The sequence below is a fragment of the Neovison vison genome, chromosome 8 (genome assembly GCF_020171115.1).
Source record: "Neovison vison isolate M4711 chromosome 8, ASM_NN_V1, whole genome shotgun sequence".
NCBI lineage: Eukaryota > Metazoa > Chordata > Mammalia > Carnivora > Mustelidae > Neogale > Neogale vison.
In genome coordinates, this window is record NC_058098.1 from 8,246,579 (window position 1) to 8,263,969 (window position 17,391).

The window sequence follows — 17,391 nt, forward strand, 5'->3', positions numbered from 1 at the left end:
TAGGGTAGTAAAAAAAAAAAAAACAACAAAAAAAAACTTGACTGCTCCCTATTGCCATTGTTTCATTTTTTAAAGAGCTATTTTGCAACCAAAAAATAGAAAGCGCCTCAAATGGAGGACAGCCTTTATTCAAATTGAAATTTATATGTGTACTTGGTGGAGAACTTGTTGAGCTGTTTCTGTTTTTCATATAGCTGTTAGCTGGTGAAAACAATGTTGTCTAGTTTGAGAGCTGGCTTTTCTAGAATATGTACTGTTAATTTCTTCAGGTAAAGTATTACCTGGTATGCTGGCAACCAGTAAGTATTTGTATAACTAATAAATGACTGCATAGAATCCTAAATTAGGTCTGTCCATAATGTAGACCTACCCCCCAGAACCACAGAGATTTGGAACCCTCGAGGATGATCTTGTCATTTAATCATCTCCATCAAGTAGATCAAAATGGGCTATGTGGTGGGGACAGCTTGAAGGCTGTGACTTAGCAGAACTAGAACTCAGGTCTCTGGAGTTTTCTGTTATTTCCCACCAAGCTGGTAGCCAGCCCCAGTGTTTTATCCTCCATTGTGATTACAACAAAAGACCCAGAAGTTAAGATAAAACACTTCAGTATGTTCTTTCTTTGCCCTAATCTTTGATCTGCAGTCTTATTTAGAAAAGCTTAATGTTAAAGATCGGGTTTATTCAAAACTAAAGATAGCAAGGGGCATGAGAATTTTCTTGTATTATGAGTGTAAAGAAGGGGAAGAAATGTTTCCTTGTCTTCTCTGAGCCTAGAGGCCCTTGCTCTTTGAGGAAGTGGAGAGAAGAAAGTAAAGCTGAAGGTGGTGGGAGTACTTTGCAAGTCTTTCTGTTTTGCTGGGGAGGATGAACAGACCTCAGTTCAAGTAGTTGAGAAACTATTTAAAAATCAATTCTATGCTTGCCAGAAAGGTGTGGGGGGGAGGTATTGGGTTTTTGGAGGTTAATTCTTCTTCAAGAATGAAAATTAGCTTCTAAATCTTAGCCTGCAGAGCTAAATAGAGTCATAGTCCATTTTTCAGCTGGCCAGTGCGTACTGTGAAAGGTGGGTTAAAAAAATGGGAGGACCCGTTTTCTGATTGAAGACTGAGCCATGTCGAGCTGGCGGTGTGGAGGATTTTATTTAAAGTGTATATTCACAAAGTAGCTTTGTGTATGTATTTTCTTATTTATTGTGTGGACAGGGAAGCCCAACCCTGAGGTTTGTTGAAGGCAGAAAGTTGTTACAAGCAAACTGGGAATTTGGGCAGCCGGTTGGTTGAGGGTTAGAATATCTGTGAGCCAAAATGAGGAAGGTTTCTCTTGGCCAAGATGAGCATCATCCCGAGGTGTTCTGTAGTCATTGAACATGGATTTTTGGGAAGGTTCCTGTGGGGTGTGTGTGTGTGTTGTTGGCAGGCGCATGCGTAAGCTTCAAAGGTGCATTTTGGCATTTGTGTTTCTTGACTGTATGTAAGACAGTTGGAAGTTCTGGCTTTTAAAGTTTTACTTCAAGTGCTGTAATTGTCATTTTTCCCAGTCGGTGTCTGTTTATAAGGATACACGTGTGCCTGGTAGTGTTGGCATTTACTCTGGATTCTGTTGAATTTAACAGTTTCTGCTCTGAATCTTCACATTATAGATTGAAATCTTCCAAGGACCACGTGTTAAGTTTCTTAACTGGATGAAAATCTAGCGATTTGCTAAGTGTACTGATTGGATAAAATGCTAATGATTTAATTAACTCGCGTGTGGGACCCGCACTGTGTTGGTTAACAGAGCTGCAGGTGACCTGGGCGCCTTCTGACTGCTCCCAGCAAACCAGCTGTGACTCGTCCACACCAGGCTTCTCTTTCCCCTGGCCGCAGCTAACCATTTCTGTGTTTTTTGTTTTCCCCTCTAGGTTTTGGAAATCCCTTGTCTCCAGGTTGCTGGGGACTTGAATTGACTTCTTGCTCAATTGAATCACTCACTCAGTGGAGACAAAGAGAATTAATGCTTTGTGCTGACTCATATTTGAATCAAAGCGTTGGGGAGTCTGTCTGCCTTGTGTGTGGAAAGAAGCAGTGAGAGGCTCTGTCACCGAGCTTCCTATGACTTCTGAAGATAAGAAGCTGCAGGAATATATACTTTGGTTTGAACTTTTATAACAAATATTTGTTCTAGTGCTAAGTGCAGGGCTGCTGGGGGTGTGAGTGACAAGTCTTACAAGTGGCCTTATCCCAATTCCAGAAATTCCTCCACCGGATTCTAATTTTATATACAATCCTAAAGTGCCAGGAAACATGCCAACTCAGTCCCTGTTGGTGTATATGGATGGACCAGAAGTGATCGGCAGCCCCCTTGGCACCCAGACGGAGCTGGATGACGCCGTGTCGATAAAAGGGACCAGCGCCGTTCCTTTCAGAGCGACGCAGGAGAAAAACATAATCCAAATCGAAGGATACATGCCCTTGGACTGCATGTTTTGCAATCAGACCTTCACACACTCAGAAGACCTTAACAAACACGTCTTAATGCAGCACCGGCCGATCCTCTGTGAGCCCGCGGTCCTGCGCGTGGAAGCGGAGTATCTCAGTCCCCTGGATAAAAGTCAAGTGAGAGCAGAGCCTCCGAAGGACAAGAACTGTAAAGAAAACGAAGAATTTAGCTGTGAAGTGTGCGGGCAGACCTTCAGAGTGGCTTTCGACGTCGAGATGCACATGAAGAAACACAAGGACTCCTTCACGTACGGGTGCAGCGTGTGCGGGAGGAGGTTCAAGGAGCCCTGGTTCCTGAAGAACCACATGCGGACGCACACGGGCAAGTCGGGCGCCAGGAGCCGCCTGCAGCAGGGCGCCGAGAGCCCGGCCACCATCAACGAGGTGGTGCAGGAGCCCGCGGCCGAGAGCCTCGCCTCTCCTTACAAAATCTGCATGGTTTGTGGCTTCCTCTTTCCGAATAAGGAGAGCCTCCTCGAGCACAGGAAAATGCACACCAAAGAGCCGGCTTCCGGGGCCGCCGCCGCCGCCGCCGGGCCCCGCGCCGACGCCCCGCCGGGGGGGACGGCGCCCCCGGGGGACGAGCTCCTGCAGTTCCTGAGGCTGAGGCCCGCCTCGCACCCCGAGAGCGGCCGCAGGCCCCCGAAGTGGATACCTCAGCTCGACCCGTTCACCACCTACCAGGCCTGGCAGCTGGCCACCAAAGGGAAGGTGGCCGTGTGCCGCGAGGTGAAGGAGCAGCCGGGCCAGGACGGCAGCACCGACAACGACGACTCGTGCTCGGAGAAGGAGGAGCTGCTGGAGATCTGGGGCGCCGGCAAGAGCCACGCCGAGGGCTCGGGGAGGGCCCGCGCGGGCCGCGGCGGCTGCGCCGGCCTCGCGCAGGACAAGGAGAAGCCCAGAGCCGGCGGCGGCGGCGGCGGCGGCGAAGTGCCTTCCGCGGAGGCCGACCCGAAGCTGTCGGGCAGCAAGGAGAAGCCGACGCACTGCGCCGAGTGCGGCAAAGCCTTCCGGACCTACCACCAGCTGGTGCTGCACTCGCGCGTGCACAAGAAGGAGCGCAGGGCGGACGCCGAGTCGCCCCCCGTGGCCGCCGACGGCCGGCAGCCCCGGACCTGCTCCCCCGACCTGCCCGCCGGCCTGGACGAGAGCGGAGCCGTCGAGCGGGAGGGCGGCTCTGAAGACGGCTCCGAGGACGGCCTTCCCGAGGGCCTCCATCTGGGTAAGCCCCTGCGCCCGTCCCAGAGATCGCGGGCCGGGCCGGGCCGGGCTGGGGGGACGCCCAGGCCCCTGGGGTGCCGCCATCGTCGCGAGCCCCGGCAGCTCTCAGGGCCGGGATTCTTCCCCGGGTTTCTCCCGCTCTGAACCTGCTGTTGCTCTATCTTTGGTCCCGGAGGCCACGCCAGCCTCACTGCGTCCTCCGTCGTGCATCGGTCCGGGGCCGTGGTTCCGACCTGGGGCGGTTTTTGCCCCCAGTGGAATCTGGCGGCGTCTAGAAGAGTTTTGGGTGTCCCGGTCGTTGTTAGTGTGTGTGTGGCTGACACCCGGGGGGAGGCGGGTACCAGGGATGCTGAACCTCCGACCGCGGCCGGGCGGCCCCCAGCCGGCGAGTGTGTGACCCCGGTGCCCGTGGTGTCCGGGGAGAGATGCTGGTCTTGGCTTCAGGATTTGTCCTTACATGCGACCCGCAGACCCGCGACCCTGTGCTCCAAGACCAGCTCTCCTGCGCTTCCTCCTCCACACGGTGCTCTCGTGGCCACAGAAGGAACCGGGAATGATTCTCAGCCAGAGCAAGGGTATCTTTAGAGAAACTGATGCTACCTGGTACCCTGTCCTCTATGTCTGCTGGGCTAGTGTTTGTTAACAGCTCGGGAACTAAGAGCATTTGTGTGTAAAATAAAAGGACTGAACGCAGCAAAGATGGTTTAAAGGCATCTCAAGTGCTCAGTCAGATTTGTCTTGTATGAATGGCTTTTAGAGGACATAATGGCTGGAGGCTCAGGAACTTTCTTTTTCTTTCTTTCTTTTTTTTTTTAAGGTTTTATTTACTTATTTGACAGAGACCGCGAGAGAGGGAACATAAGCAGGGGGAGTGGGAGAGGGAGAAGTAGGCTGCCTGCTGAGCAGGGAGCCCGATGTGGGGCTCCATCCCAGGGCCCTGGGATCATGACTTGAGTTGAAGGCAGTTGCTTAAGGACTGAGCCACCCAGGTGCCCTGGGTCCTCTCATCTCTTGAGACCTGGAGACTTATCCAAGGCAGAGCCCCCCCCCCCCCCCCCCCCGTGTTTTAGGTCTTGCTATCTGCACTTGAACCAGAGGTGCTTCTATCTGTTAAATAATACTTTGTTTGAATAAAGGGCTTGGCTCCTTGAAGGCATTTAAAGGAGCCCCTGCATCAGTTGAGGCCACCCAACTGAATGGTGGGAACGTGAGTCAGCCTAAGAGGGATGTCACCATTCACAAAAGTGGTCTTTGGTTGAAGCAGACGCTGCTGCCTTCTTTGACTGTAGCTTGATGGTATGCGGCTGGCTTGTGCGAACTCGGGTGTGAGACTCAAGGTGAATTTGACCACATCGTACCCTGGCCTCTTCATGCTCCAAACAGTGTCAGGTCCTTTTTGCCATCACATGAAGGATGATGTTCCTGATGAGGATTTAGGATGTCTTGAGTTTCAGGGAACACAGGAAACCTTAGCACTTAGGATACTGCAGTCTTCAGAAATCTAGAAAACCCCATTATGGGGTCTTCATGACCTCATAGAACAAAGGCCTTGAACACAGGCCTGTTGTCTTCACCGTGGTTCCTAGTAGCGTCATTCCCGTTCAGGGACATGCGGTAATGGGGAGATGGTTGGGTCTGTGAGCTGCCCCATTGCCCTGAAAGAAAGGAGATGGCTGGTCTCCTTCTGCCAGTGGGTGGTGTGGGCAGAAGAATCCGGTGGCAGTCTTGGTCGTCAGGTGGATAGAATGCCCGTAGCTGGGAGCGCCATGACTTGCCCTTAGTCTGGTTCTGCCACTGCATTGTTCTGTGGCTGATTACATGTTGCTTAACCTTTCTTTGCCCTGATTTCTTCTCTCTGTTCGCAAAATTGGTTCATCGAGCCTCGTATTCCACCTCCCAAGGATAATTTCAGCAGCCTCTTGATAAAAAGTTTGCAGTCCTCATAGGAACTATGAAATCAGAGGCAATGCCCAAGGAGCAGGGACCAAGTATATGTGGACATTTCATGTCCTTTATGTTCAAAACAGATGCATTTCATAACTTTCTGGATATGATGCAACATACCATAAATCCTGACACATACTAGGGAGTAGGAAATTGCAGTAAGGTTCAAATTCAGCTCGTTGGGTGTGATTGTAAGACAAAGCTGGGCCTTCTGTATTTAGAGAATTGATTTTCCTAAGTTTATATTACGATGTGGTGGTTTGGATTTATCTTCCCTTTACTTACTATCAACCTGGCTTTCTTGAGATTGACTTTTAGGATCAAAAGACAATTGTTTTTATTGTTGTATATTTATTGTATATTTATAACAATATAAATTGTTATTTATATGTTCAACTTCATAGTAGGTTTAATAGTGGTTGTTCATGTGATTGTTTTTTAAGTCTTCGCCATCGTTGTCTCTGTCTGTTTACGGTGTCTAGAGGTGTTTAGTGGTGGATGCCTTCTGTGGGGGGGAGTTGAGTGAGGGGATCATGCAGTCCTGTCTGTTGTCTTGGAGGCTGCCCATGGTTGGCTCCTAAGCTGCTTTTTAAAATCTGTAAACTAGATCTACATAGTCTAAAATGCAAAATGGGGGAAGGAACAGGGAAAAGAGGCCTTTTTAGTTGGAATTAACAGTTTTCAAGGCAAAAGAGCCAGTTTGGTTTTGCTCAATTTTAAGAGATGACTCCACTTCCTGGTCCTCGTTGTGGTGCATGTAATAGTCTTTGGTAAGAGGAGGTTTATCTAGAACTCTAACAAGTCATTTTTTATGGGAGCGGGTATCTTCACTGTAGCAGATGTCATGGTCTTTTGGAGGCTGGTGGTAGGTGGTGGGGGGTGTAATCCTCCTGTCATTAGTGTCCCCCGCGGGCCTTCACTCTGTTGCAGCCCAGATACACCGGCCTGGTTGTTGTAGAGATTGAAGTATATGGTTTAGGCCTTTGTCATTTGGGCACAGATTTTGATTGATCTCACATATATTTTTGGCCATGTGAGTGCTTGTGAATGATACACTTTGCTTTCCAAAACGTGCTAAATTTTGACAAACTTTCTAAGGCGTTTGACCTAGAGCCCAGACCTTTTATTTTCTTTAAAGATTAAGTTGTGCTTGCTACCCTCTAGTGGTAGCTGGCCCAATCTTAAGACAGACTTCTTTTCCCTGGTGGTTGGGGAAATTGGCAATTTCAGTGGGCTGAGTTTTCTAAATCAGTTACCCTGAAGCAGTGGGTTATCCCAGCCAGTGTCTGGAGGTCCAGCTTTGGTCCGCCCGTTCCTGCTTGTTGGAACAAGCTGGGAGAACAGAAAGTTGCCCATGCATGTCAGTCCGGTACGATCTTTCCTGTGATTGAGGCAAAGGAAGGACTGAACCCGGACACCAAATTCTGCCATACTCAGAAAACAAAAACAAAACCTAGAAACAGGGCACACGTGTTATAAAAAGCTTCCAAAACTTCAGACAGTCTCAAAATAGCATGTGGTGTGTTCTGTCCTTTCTGATGTACCCCAGCACTGATACAAAAATTATTTTCTGCTTTCCAAAAAAAAGTTTCCATCAAGAACACTTGATGTCAGCTTGTCTTACTTGTGTACTTGAGCTGTCTTCTTACAGAAATATTTTTTGTTTCTGCTTTAAGATAAAAATGATGATGGAGGAAAAATAAAGCATCTTACATCCTCAAGAGAATGTAGTTATTGTGGGAAGTTTTTCCGTTCAAATTATTACCTCAATATTCATCTCAGAACGCATACAGGTAAGGACCTTCCTAGATTTTCTTAATTCTTACTAGCTCAAAGAATCACGATGTAGCTTTGTGTCTTGGCTTCTTTTTATATTGTTCAAATATTCTGTTAGGCCTCTGCAATAGTTTAATAGTAAGTGTGTAGTATGTTGATGGCGGCTCTCATTTTAAGTCTCTTAGTGTCCATGTAACTTGAACTGTTTCTGTTTTGAAGTTAGTTTCTTACTTAGGTTCTGACTCCTGTATCCTCTTATCTTATTAAAACCTCTTCAATGTTTTCTAATGCCACAGCTTCTTCTATATTAACTGTTATGATTTAGAAGGCAATGAGAATGTATTCAGTATTTTCTTTAGGTTTAGGAGCGGCTGTAACATAGTTACGGTTCCGGAGGCTGGGCAGACTTGAACTGTCTCTCTCCACTCACTGGCTGTGCAGCCCTGAGCAGGTCCTTAAACCCTTCTGTGCCCGGTCTTCCTAGCTGTAAAAGGATAATGATACCCTGTGCCATAGGGCTATGATGAAGGTTAAGTAAGTTTAAAACGTGCTATGTTTAAAAAAGTCAAAGACATGTATTTGCATTTTCAAGTATTCAGTAGAGTAAGGGCGATTAAGCCTTGAGCTTGAGCAACTTGAGAAAAATCCTGGATATGCAGATTTATAGAGAGAGAGGGAAAAGTTAAGACCCTATATTATATTCCCTCCTGGCAGTTAATTTTAGTTTCCAAAGATGAATTTTGATGTTTTTCATGACCCCTTGTGTGACACAGCGGTATTTTTTGTTTCAGGTGAAAAACCATACAAATGTGAATTCTGTGACTATGCTGCAGCGCAGAAGACGTCTCTGCGGTATCACCTGGAGAGACATCACAAGGACAAGCAGATCGATATTGCCGCGGAAGTCAAGACCGATGGGAAAAACCAGGAGACCGAAGATGCACTACTAGCCGCTGACGGTGTGCAAACCAAAAATTTGAAAAGATTTTTTGATGGTGCCAAAGATGTTAAAGGCAGCCCACCTTCAAAGCAACTTAAGGGGATGGCCTCTACCTTTCAGAATGTTCTGGGCAACGCTGTCCTCTCACCAGTACACCGAGATACTCAGGATTTCAATAAAAATGCAACTGATGACAGTACTGAGAAAATGGGCAAAGCGCCTGCCCCCTCGTACTTGGACGTGTTGCAGAAGAGGGCGCCAGGTGACCCTCAGCCCCCGGAGCCGGCGTGTAGGGCGGAGGCGGGGGTCCCTGCGCGCGTGGACGGCAGTGCGGCCCACGGTGCTGACGGCAGCCCCAGGGAGAAGCCGGCGGGGACGGTGGCCGACGGCAAGCACAAGCCCGGCGGGGACTGTCAGGAGAAACCTCTGAACCTGTCCCTCGGAGCGCTTCACGGCTGCCCGGCCATTTCTCTGAGCAAGAGTTTAATCCCAGGGATCACCTGCCCGTTTTGTACCTTCAAGACCTTTTATCCCGAGGTTTTGATGATGCACCAGAGGCTGGAGCACAAATACAATCCCGACATCCACAAAAACTGCCGGAGCAAGTCCCTGCTGCGCAGCCGGCGCACGGGCTGCCCGCCCGCGCTGCTGGGGAAGGACGTGGCCCCGCTGGCGCACTTCCCCAAGCCCCGGGCCCGGCCCGCGCCCGCGCCGCCTGCTAAGGCTGCGCCCGCCGACCGCGACCGTGACCGTGGGAAGCCGGGCCCCGCCGCGCCCGCCAGGCCCCCGCCGACCCCGGGGCTCGACCCCAGCACTTTAGCGCCCAGCAACCTGAAGGCGCCCCGGCCGCCGCACCCGCACCCGCACCCGCAGCCCGGCGGGGCGCAGGGGGCCGCCCGGCAGGCTGAGTCCGCCCACCTGGAGAGGGGCAGGAGGCCCGAGGCCAAGCCCCGGGCGCCCGGCGCCTCCGCCCCATCGGGCCCCGGCGCCGCCAACGGCTGTGCTGAGCGCCCCTGGGCGCCGCGGGGCCGCGACCCCCCGGGCGGACGCCCCGCCGAGCCCGGAGAGCCGCTGCCCAAGCGGCCGCGACCCGACGCCGAGCCGCCGGCGCCCGCCTTCCGCCGGGCCTTCGAGCTGCCCAAGTACCAGGTGGTGCGCGGCCTGCAGTCGCTGCTGCCCGGCGAGTGCGTGTGCCCGCCGCCCGCCGCGCTGCCGCCCAAGCCCCGCGCCTCGCCCACGCCGCTCTTCGCCTGCGGGCCGGCCGCCGAAGGTGAGCCCTGGCCTGGGGACTGGCTTTCCAAGCCCCCGCCGCGAGCCCCCGGCCTCACTCACCGTCCGGGGCCAGCGTCCCGGGCACGTCCGGTCTGGGGTGGTCTATTCTGGGGTCGGAGCTGGGGTGAGGTCTCTGCTCCCCACGCTGAGGTCCTTCGGAGCCGGACCTCGGCTCCCGGCCCTTGGCCGTGTATGCGGCCGCCAGTGTCCGCGCTGGCAGGTGGCACCTCGCAGTGACCCTCCTCCCAGCCTCTTCCCAGGGAGCACGGGCCCTCACCCACCAGGAACAGAAAGTGTAGGAACCCCCGTGAACAGTCTTTTGACCAGTTTGGGTGTTCTAGACTCACGCTGCCTTATTTTTAGGCTTTGTTAAACATTAAGTGCTCTTTAAGAGGGACACCCTATCCCTGAAATGGATAAATTGTTAAAGTAGATTTACTTTGGGGTTCTCCGGGTGGAAACGTTGTGGGAGCCCCTGCTTCCTCCTGGCTGCACTCCCTCCAGGGTGTGTGGTGCAGACCTGGGCAAGTAAAGAGGTAGATCAGAGTGTCCCGGGGACCTGTCCCACTTGGCAGACTTGAAGAAACCATGTCCTTTGTCGGATGTAAGTCCTGCTGGTGTGCGCAGCTCCGAAGAGAAATCTGTTTGAAACCTCTCAGTTTGTATGAATTTCAGAGTGAGGGTTCTGTGGGTGACAGTACTCTTAACAAGGATAGTTTGATGCTATTTGATCTGGTAGGGACAGCAAGTTAAAGAACAATTGCTTTCACACACACCAGTGAATTTCATAAAAATTGTGATAGAATACTAATTTTTGCAGCCTTTTGATTAAAACTGTTTTTCTTCTTACCAGCTCTTAAAATGTATAGGAGTCAAAACTTAGCCTTAACTTGTAGAGTCTGGGCTCTGTGTTGCAATCAAAATTCTTATTTATTTATTTATTTTAATTTCTTTTATTTTTGAGAGAATTTATTTTTAAGTATTCTTAATCTCAGACCCCCGCCCCGAGGTTGAGAGTTGTACCCTCCACCGACTGAACCAGCCAGGCAACCTGGAAAAACCCTTTTTTTAAAATCAGCATTTTTTTCCTCCTTTTCCCCACAGTTTTGGTTTCTGATGCACATAAGTTTAAAATATTTTATGCTACCATTTTTTCTTTTTCTGTGCCTAAACCCTAGGTCTTGACTTTTTAGTTCTTACTAAGGACAGCGTAGGACTTAGACCTATTTTGGCTTTAGTAACTTGAAATTTTGTATTAGCAAATATCCTCAGGGCACTTAAAAATGTTTCAGTGGTAATTTGCAACATGCACACAACTGGTGTAATCTGATCCCATTACCAGTCTGGAATTGTCAAAGTTGACTGACATCTTGACAGTCCACAAACACCTTCTCAGTTATTGAACTTTATTCTAAACACCTTTTCACACTTTTTTTTCCAAACAGGAAAAAGGCCTGTGTCGTACCAACACTTGTCTAGCAGCATGCTACAAAAGAGAAACTATGAGAATTTTATTGGGAATGCACATTATCGACCAAATGACAAAAAAACCTGATTTCCTATTTTGGGTAAGAAAGGTGAGCATATATGATGTGTTGATTTTACTTAATTGAAAATAAACCATCCAGTTCATCATGTAGAATGTAAAGTAAAATTACTTTTATTTATATACTTAACAAGATTTATTTATCTTAGAACAGGAGAGCACAGTGGGGAGGGGCGAAAGGGGAGGGGGAGAGAATCTCAGCGGAGCCCCGACATGGGGCTCGATCTTGTGACTCTGAGACACAACTTGATCTGAAACCAAGAGTCAGGATGCTTAATGGACTGTGTCACTCAGGTGCCCCTAATTTTAATTTTAAAGTGCTTCCAGACTTGGAGTGGCTCAGGGTCTGTGGGTATCTGTGATGATGATAGAAGCAATAATAACAGTAGCAACTGGGATTTACTAAGCATTTATTTTATGCTCCACCTTGAAGGGGTTTATAATCCTGACCTCACTCAGGCCTTCCCACAGCAGGGGACACCAGGCCAGGGATTAGCACCCGGTTCTGTCTAGGAAGCCTTACCGGTACACCGCTGCATCCGTTCCTGTACTGTTGGCGGCTTCGGTGCCGCATTAGCAGAGCTAGGTAGGTGTGACAAGGAACTCAAGGCTTGTAAAGCTGAAAATAATGACGCTCTGGCCCTTTACAGAAGATGTTTGCTGACCGTTGGGCTAGGAGGCCCTGCGTGCGCTTTACAGATGAGGGTACCAAGGCCTGGAGGTGTAACTTGCGCGGTGCCTACACTGTTTGGTTCTGTCCTGGGTCTGCTGAGCCAGTGCCTGGGTCCCTCTCCCCCAGCCCTCCTGTTGGAGAGCTCGTTCAGAGCCTCTGTGCCGCCGCCTCCGTGGGCAGGGGAGGGGGCCAGGAGTAGTTGCGTTCCGACTTGCTGATTCCCGTGGCAGACGTATGTGACTGCAGAGACACAGAAACTGGAGCGGCAGCGTCCCAGTCGTGCGCGTGGTCGTCCAGTCCCTTCCGAGTTTGGCCCGAGTTTCCCAGGACCTACTCGAGGCCGCCTTTACCTCTCTGTAGCTGGAAGAGATTGGGGCTCATGGATAGATTTGAGTTCTCTCTCGCAGAAACCCTTGTCCTGTCACGGGACTGCCGTCCAGCCTCCCAGGCCAGGGCAGGATTTCTCCCTCCGGTTTTCAGGGGGACACTCGGGGGGCCCGTCAGCCTCACGTGGGTCTCGACTCACTGCTTTCCCCTCCGACAGTGAAAGTAGAACGAGAGTCAAGTGTTGTCACAGGAAGGGGGTTAAGCCCGTTCTCCATTAAAACAAACGAATGATGTCCGGATTACAAGGGGCCGATCCTTGGTGGCACCGGTTTCCTGCACTTGACGGCACAGTCCCTCGGCAGCGGCACACTCCAGCCGTCCTGCTGGCCGGGTTTCCCTCGCTTGCGTGTCGGCTTCACTGCCTGCCAGGCTTGAGAGGAGACGCCGGTGTTTGCTGCCTCACCCCCTGCTGGGGGCATCCCTGATAAAACTTGGTAGATGTTCGCGGAACAGACGATGTTAGGAACTTTCGGTTCTCGTCAGTGACCGTTGGCCTCTGCCAGACTCCGTGTAACTGCTGGCAATTCCGAGTCTCGTCAAATCACCCTCATGGGGTCACTGTCGCGTATGGAGCGGGCGTCTCTGAGACGGTGCAGCATCGTCTGGTGTCCTGGAGTCCTGGTGTCCTGGTGTCCTGGAGTCCTGGTATTTTCACTGCCGCTTACTTTTTTTAAATAAAGATTGTATTCTTAAGTCTCCTCTACGCCCCCCTCGGGACTTGAACTTGCAAGCCCGAGATCAGGAGTCCCGTGCTCTGCCCACGGAGCCAGGTGGGCGCGCCTTTGTTGCGACATTTGAGCTCAGGTGGGGACTCTCTGCGCGCCTCGATCCCCCTCCCACTGCGCGTTGTGCTGTCGCTGGCGCTCGTTTGCTGCGGATTTTCTCCGCTCTTCCCAGTTTCATCCTAACCGCGTTGACCCTTTGTTTCCGCAGCTCGCCATGGCCGTGTGTACGGACTGTCCGTGAATCGAGGTCGTCCGTCCTTCGGGAGCGCCGGCGGTGGAAGCCGTGAACTAAGCTTGACCGTGCCATGCATGTAACATACCAGGAACACTACGGCGGGGTAAAGTTGTCCTGTTCACTTTTGTACCAAATAGCAATAAAAACTACAGTTGGAACAGTTGGGTTGTACACAAATGGAGACTGGAGATCTCTGTTTTGCCCCTGAATCATATTTTTTTTAGAACCGACCAAATAAGAGGAGTGTCTGGCCTACTTGAGCTGCTGGAAAGAAACCGTCTGGGTTGGGGGTGGGGCGGGGAGAAAGTCTATGATGTTCGCACCTCAGGTAACTGTACATACTGTAAGTTCTAGACCTGCTTGTTGGGATACTGTGTGTGACTCTTTCCCTCTCAGTAGCTCGTCACTTTGAGCGGTTCCTGCTACTTGTGCTCTTTTCGTTTAAAATGTATGTTTTTAAAGAAGAAAAAATGTCTCCAATGATTTGTATTATGTTAAATCCGCCTCAGTCTCTCGTCTTCACAAAATTGTTAACGGAAGTATTGACCCTCTGTGCCTGTGCTGCTTGTCCTGAGGTCGGCCGTTCTGAAACCGGTGCCCTTTGATGGCGACTTTCATTTTGTCAGCCGGGGGAGAGTCCAGAGCCACGAGCCTTTCCTGAAAGAAGTGGTGTGGTTTGTGGGGGTTTGAAGTGTATGTGTTTACAGAGAGGCGTGTCCTCTGCAGAGTGGCCGCATAGCCAGTAACACACCCGATTTGTATGTGGAGTTACTTCCATTTATTTTCTGTCGTCTTAATCATTTCTGTTGGAAAATTCAGGTGGTTTGGCTTTCAGTTAAATTAGTATGTAAAAGAACAGAAGTGCTGAGTGATCCATGCGAATGACACATTGGAAGCAGTTTTAAAGGACATGAACGTTTGGGGGCAAATTTTAGGTTTCTATCTGGATGTCTTGCTGTGCCTGGCATTGGGGTGACCTGTGGACGTATTCGAGTCCATTACAGACACGTCGATTCTGAATAAGGAACTGCCGGCTGAGCCTTCGGGTAATGGGGAACATGGGATCTTTGCTCGACCTCAGTTGTCTTCCCATTTTTGGTTGTTTTGAGCAGCAACGTTTTTCTCCATGCATCTGCAGTTTGGGTTTTTTAAAGACAGGATAGCCACCAGCTGGCTTGCTAGGTGTTTTAAACTTTGGTTCCCTTAATACTCTGTCCGTGGCTGAGTTTTTTCAGCAGTACATTGGTTTAGCAACCGCAAAATAGTTTATTAAGAAAACTGTTTCAAAAATAAATTTGCACTGTTAAATTTTCTCGCCCTGCCCTTACGCGTTAGAGCGAGAGTAAAGTCCTAAAAGAATCCTGATTTTTTTGCTTTGTTTTGTTTTGTTTTGTTTTCATTATGCACCAGGAAGCGTACTTGACAGAGAAGTCTTAACTCCCGCGTTGAAGGGAGACCTGATTAGAGATCGGTCTGCTGGCATTGCAATGAAGTGCTTTGTATCAGGAAAGTGTACACTATTTACCTTTTTTCCTGTTCACAAGCTGAGCCATATGTACATAATCTAGATTTTTGTTTTCATAGTTTTGCACTTTTATAGCCTATTTTTGAAGATTAACACATTTTGCAAGATGATTGACTTGATCTTTGCCTAATCCGATGAGTGTTGCAGAGGGCTTGCTGTGACTAAATGTAAATCTTAAAAGGGGATACGAGAGAGGGCTGAAATTTAAACCTGTACTTTAAAAAAAAAAAAAAATCACCAAATCTATTTGAAAACAAGTCAATTCATGCCATGCTGAAATTTTGGGGGCTTTCATATTTCTCCTTTCTTAACCACATTTCTGAATTTCTAAATGCGTAAAATGTCCTTTTTTTCACAGCCCTTATACTCTAAAATTTTTTGTTCGTTTTTGTTTTTGGTCTATCAGTATTAACTATTGGGATACTACTGGTTTTGTATTTTTTTTTCCTTTGCAACAACAGTACATATAATAGAGGTACAATCCGTTGGATTTTTGTTTATGTATTTATTTCATTCCAGTTTGATTATTTTAATTGTTGATACTTGTCAAACAGTAGACATTACTTGTTTTATTTATGATATATTTCAGCTTAAAGTTATGTTATTATATGTGGATGTAAATATAGATTTGGTGTTTTGCAGTCTTGTGTTTTGGTCTTTATTGTGTCACTGGTTTCTGTTTTTATTTAATTTTTTTAAGTACAATCTTAAGCCTCTAGGGCAATAGAGAGGTTAGTGTTGCAGATCCTCTATGCTCCCCAGCAATATTTTGCATCTCCTCCCTCTTTGCCCCTGGCGTTTGAAAGCAAATCTCAGACGTGATGAAGTTTTATCCCCAAAACACTTCGGTATGTGTCCCTAACGGGTCAGGGCTTTCATGATCACGTGCGGCTAAATGGACAATGATTCCTCGTAACCAACCTTCACGACCACATTACATTGTATTAAAAGTGGCTTCTCACAGTAAGTTACAATCAGGACCCAAACAGGATCTACTTAATTGGTTTAGAAGATGGTGTTTTTGTTTTTTTAAGATTCACTTAAAATCTTAAAACCTTAGAGATGAGTGCAGTGGAGGCGGGGCAGAGGGAGAGAGAATTTCAAGCCGACTCCACACTAAGCGCACAACCCAATGCGGGGCTCGATCCCATGACCCTGATCAGGACCTGAGCTGAAACCAAGAGTCAGACGCTTAGCTGACTTGGCCACCAAGCCACCCCTAGAAGATTAGTTTTTTTAAGTCGATTGTATTCTACCTCCCCCCCCCCCCATGCACACAACATTTTAATTTATTTAAAGAGGCTGGGTCATTCGTCCTGTAGAAGTTGGCATATTCTTCTTTGGGCTTGTTGCATATTTGTGGTTTCATCTAACCCGTTTTCTCCAGTCTCTGTGTGTCCTATGGATTGGTGAATTTAGTTCAGAGGTTTGAAGTAGATTGGAGCTGAGGTGTGGGGGGAAGGGTCTCTGTGCTCCCAATTGTATCCTCTCTGGACACGTGCAACACTCGGTTTTCCAACCTGTACTCGTGTTTGATCAGTGGGCTGAGATGTCAGGCTGTCCAGCCATAATGAGGTTCTCCATCAGACTCTCCCCTTTGGGTTTTAGCAGCCATTGATGAGCATTAGGAATATTGCAAAAGGTGATTTTTTTGAAGTGCTGTCATTTCCTCTGCATTTATTATTGGACAGAAGACCTCACTCGTCATTATTTGTTTGTCTTGAAATACAGCTTGAATAAGAAAGGATAAATAAAACTTGATTCTCCCCCCTTGATTAACCAGCTTTGAAATAAAGTCTGGTGCCCAGCATCCTGTCTGGTCCTAGACATGGCTGGTGAGTGAACTTGAGAGTTTTTTGTGAGGAACACTATACATTTGATGAGTTTTAAGCAATTGTAGGCATCATTCTGATGATTACAGTCTCCTGTCTTTGACCATCAGGGGCTCCTTCAAGTTGACTCAGTGTGTTTTGAACAATGGTCTGAAGGCTTCTTAGCTTTTTGCCATAATAAGATGTCCTGAGCTCATCTTGACCATTTCCTGACCAAGACTTGGAGAGTTAACTTCTCTGAGGATCCTGGGTTCCTTTTATAGGAAATGGTAATTACAAGTGGTGACTTGGGGATAAGGGTGCCCATTGCTCCTGGCTGGCTTCAACCCCCAGCGCTTCTTAACCTAGAGAACAAAGATATATATGTTTTATGAGGGGGAAAAAAAATACTTGAATGAATTACATTAGTGTGTTTTGTTTTTTAACATTCTATTTTTAAGTAATCTCTGTGCCCAACGTGGGCTCGAACTCCCAACCCCAAGATCAAGAGTCCCGTGCTCTACTGACGGAGCCAGCCAGGTCCCCCTGTATTGCTGTTTCTAAGTCAAATTTAAAAATACGGGCTTTATTTTTTTTTGATTTTATACTTGATTCTCTGAAAATGTGGGTTCCTGATAACATAACAACCTTTGTCCTACTACGCATAGCAATTAAGTCATGATGCCAATATTAGCAACATTTTAGGTGGAGATTTCCAAATTTTTTAATAGTTCACTTGTTTATAACTGGTTTTCAACTTGTGGTTCCAGACTAGCAAAACCATCATCATTGGGAAATTGCTAGAAATGCAAGCCATCAGGTTCACCTTTAAAGTTGCTGAGTCAGAAACCACACA

The 17,391-nt window shown here is 48.5% G+C and overlaps 1 protein-coding gene across 1 annotated transcript; it reads left to right on the top strand.

The window, feature by feature from the left end:
• Positions 1 to 1,423: 1,423 nt before the first annotated feature.
• On the top strand, positions 1,424 to 15,365 carry ZNF217 (zinc finger protein 217). The gene is made up of 6 exons (XM_044262578.1): positions 1,424 to 1,427; positions 2,197 to 3,702; positions 7,322 to 7,438; positions 8,213 to 9,631; positions 11,079 to 11,210; positions 13,173 to 15,365. Exons 1-5 carry the CDS (start codon positions 1,424 to 1,426, stop codon positions 11,186 to 11,188), a joined length of 3,156 nt encoding a protein of 1,051 aa, XP_044118513.1. The 3' UTR covers positions 11,189 to 11,210; positions 13,173 to 15,365.
• The last annotated feature ends 2,026 nt before the right edge of the window (positions 15,366 to 17,391 follow it).

Excerpts from the sequence above, each read along its gene's own strand:
- ZNF217 (XM_044262578.1), top strand. Across the intron at positions 7,439-8,212 it reads TCATCTCAGAACGCATACAG|GTGAAAAACCATACAAATGT; the intron begins GTAAGGACCTTC and ends TTTTTGTTTCAG. Across the intron at positions 9,632-11,078 it reads CTGCGGGCCGGCCGCCGAAG|GAAAAAGGCCTGTGTCGTAC; the intron begins GTGAGCCCTGGC and ends TTTTCCAAACAG.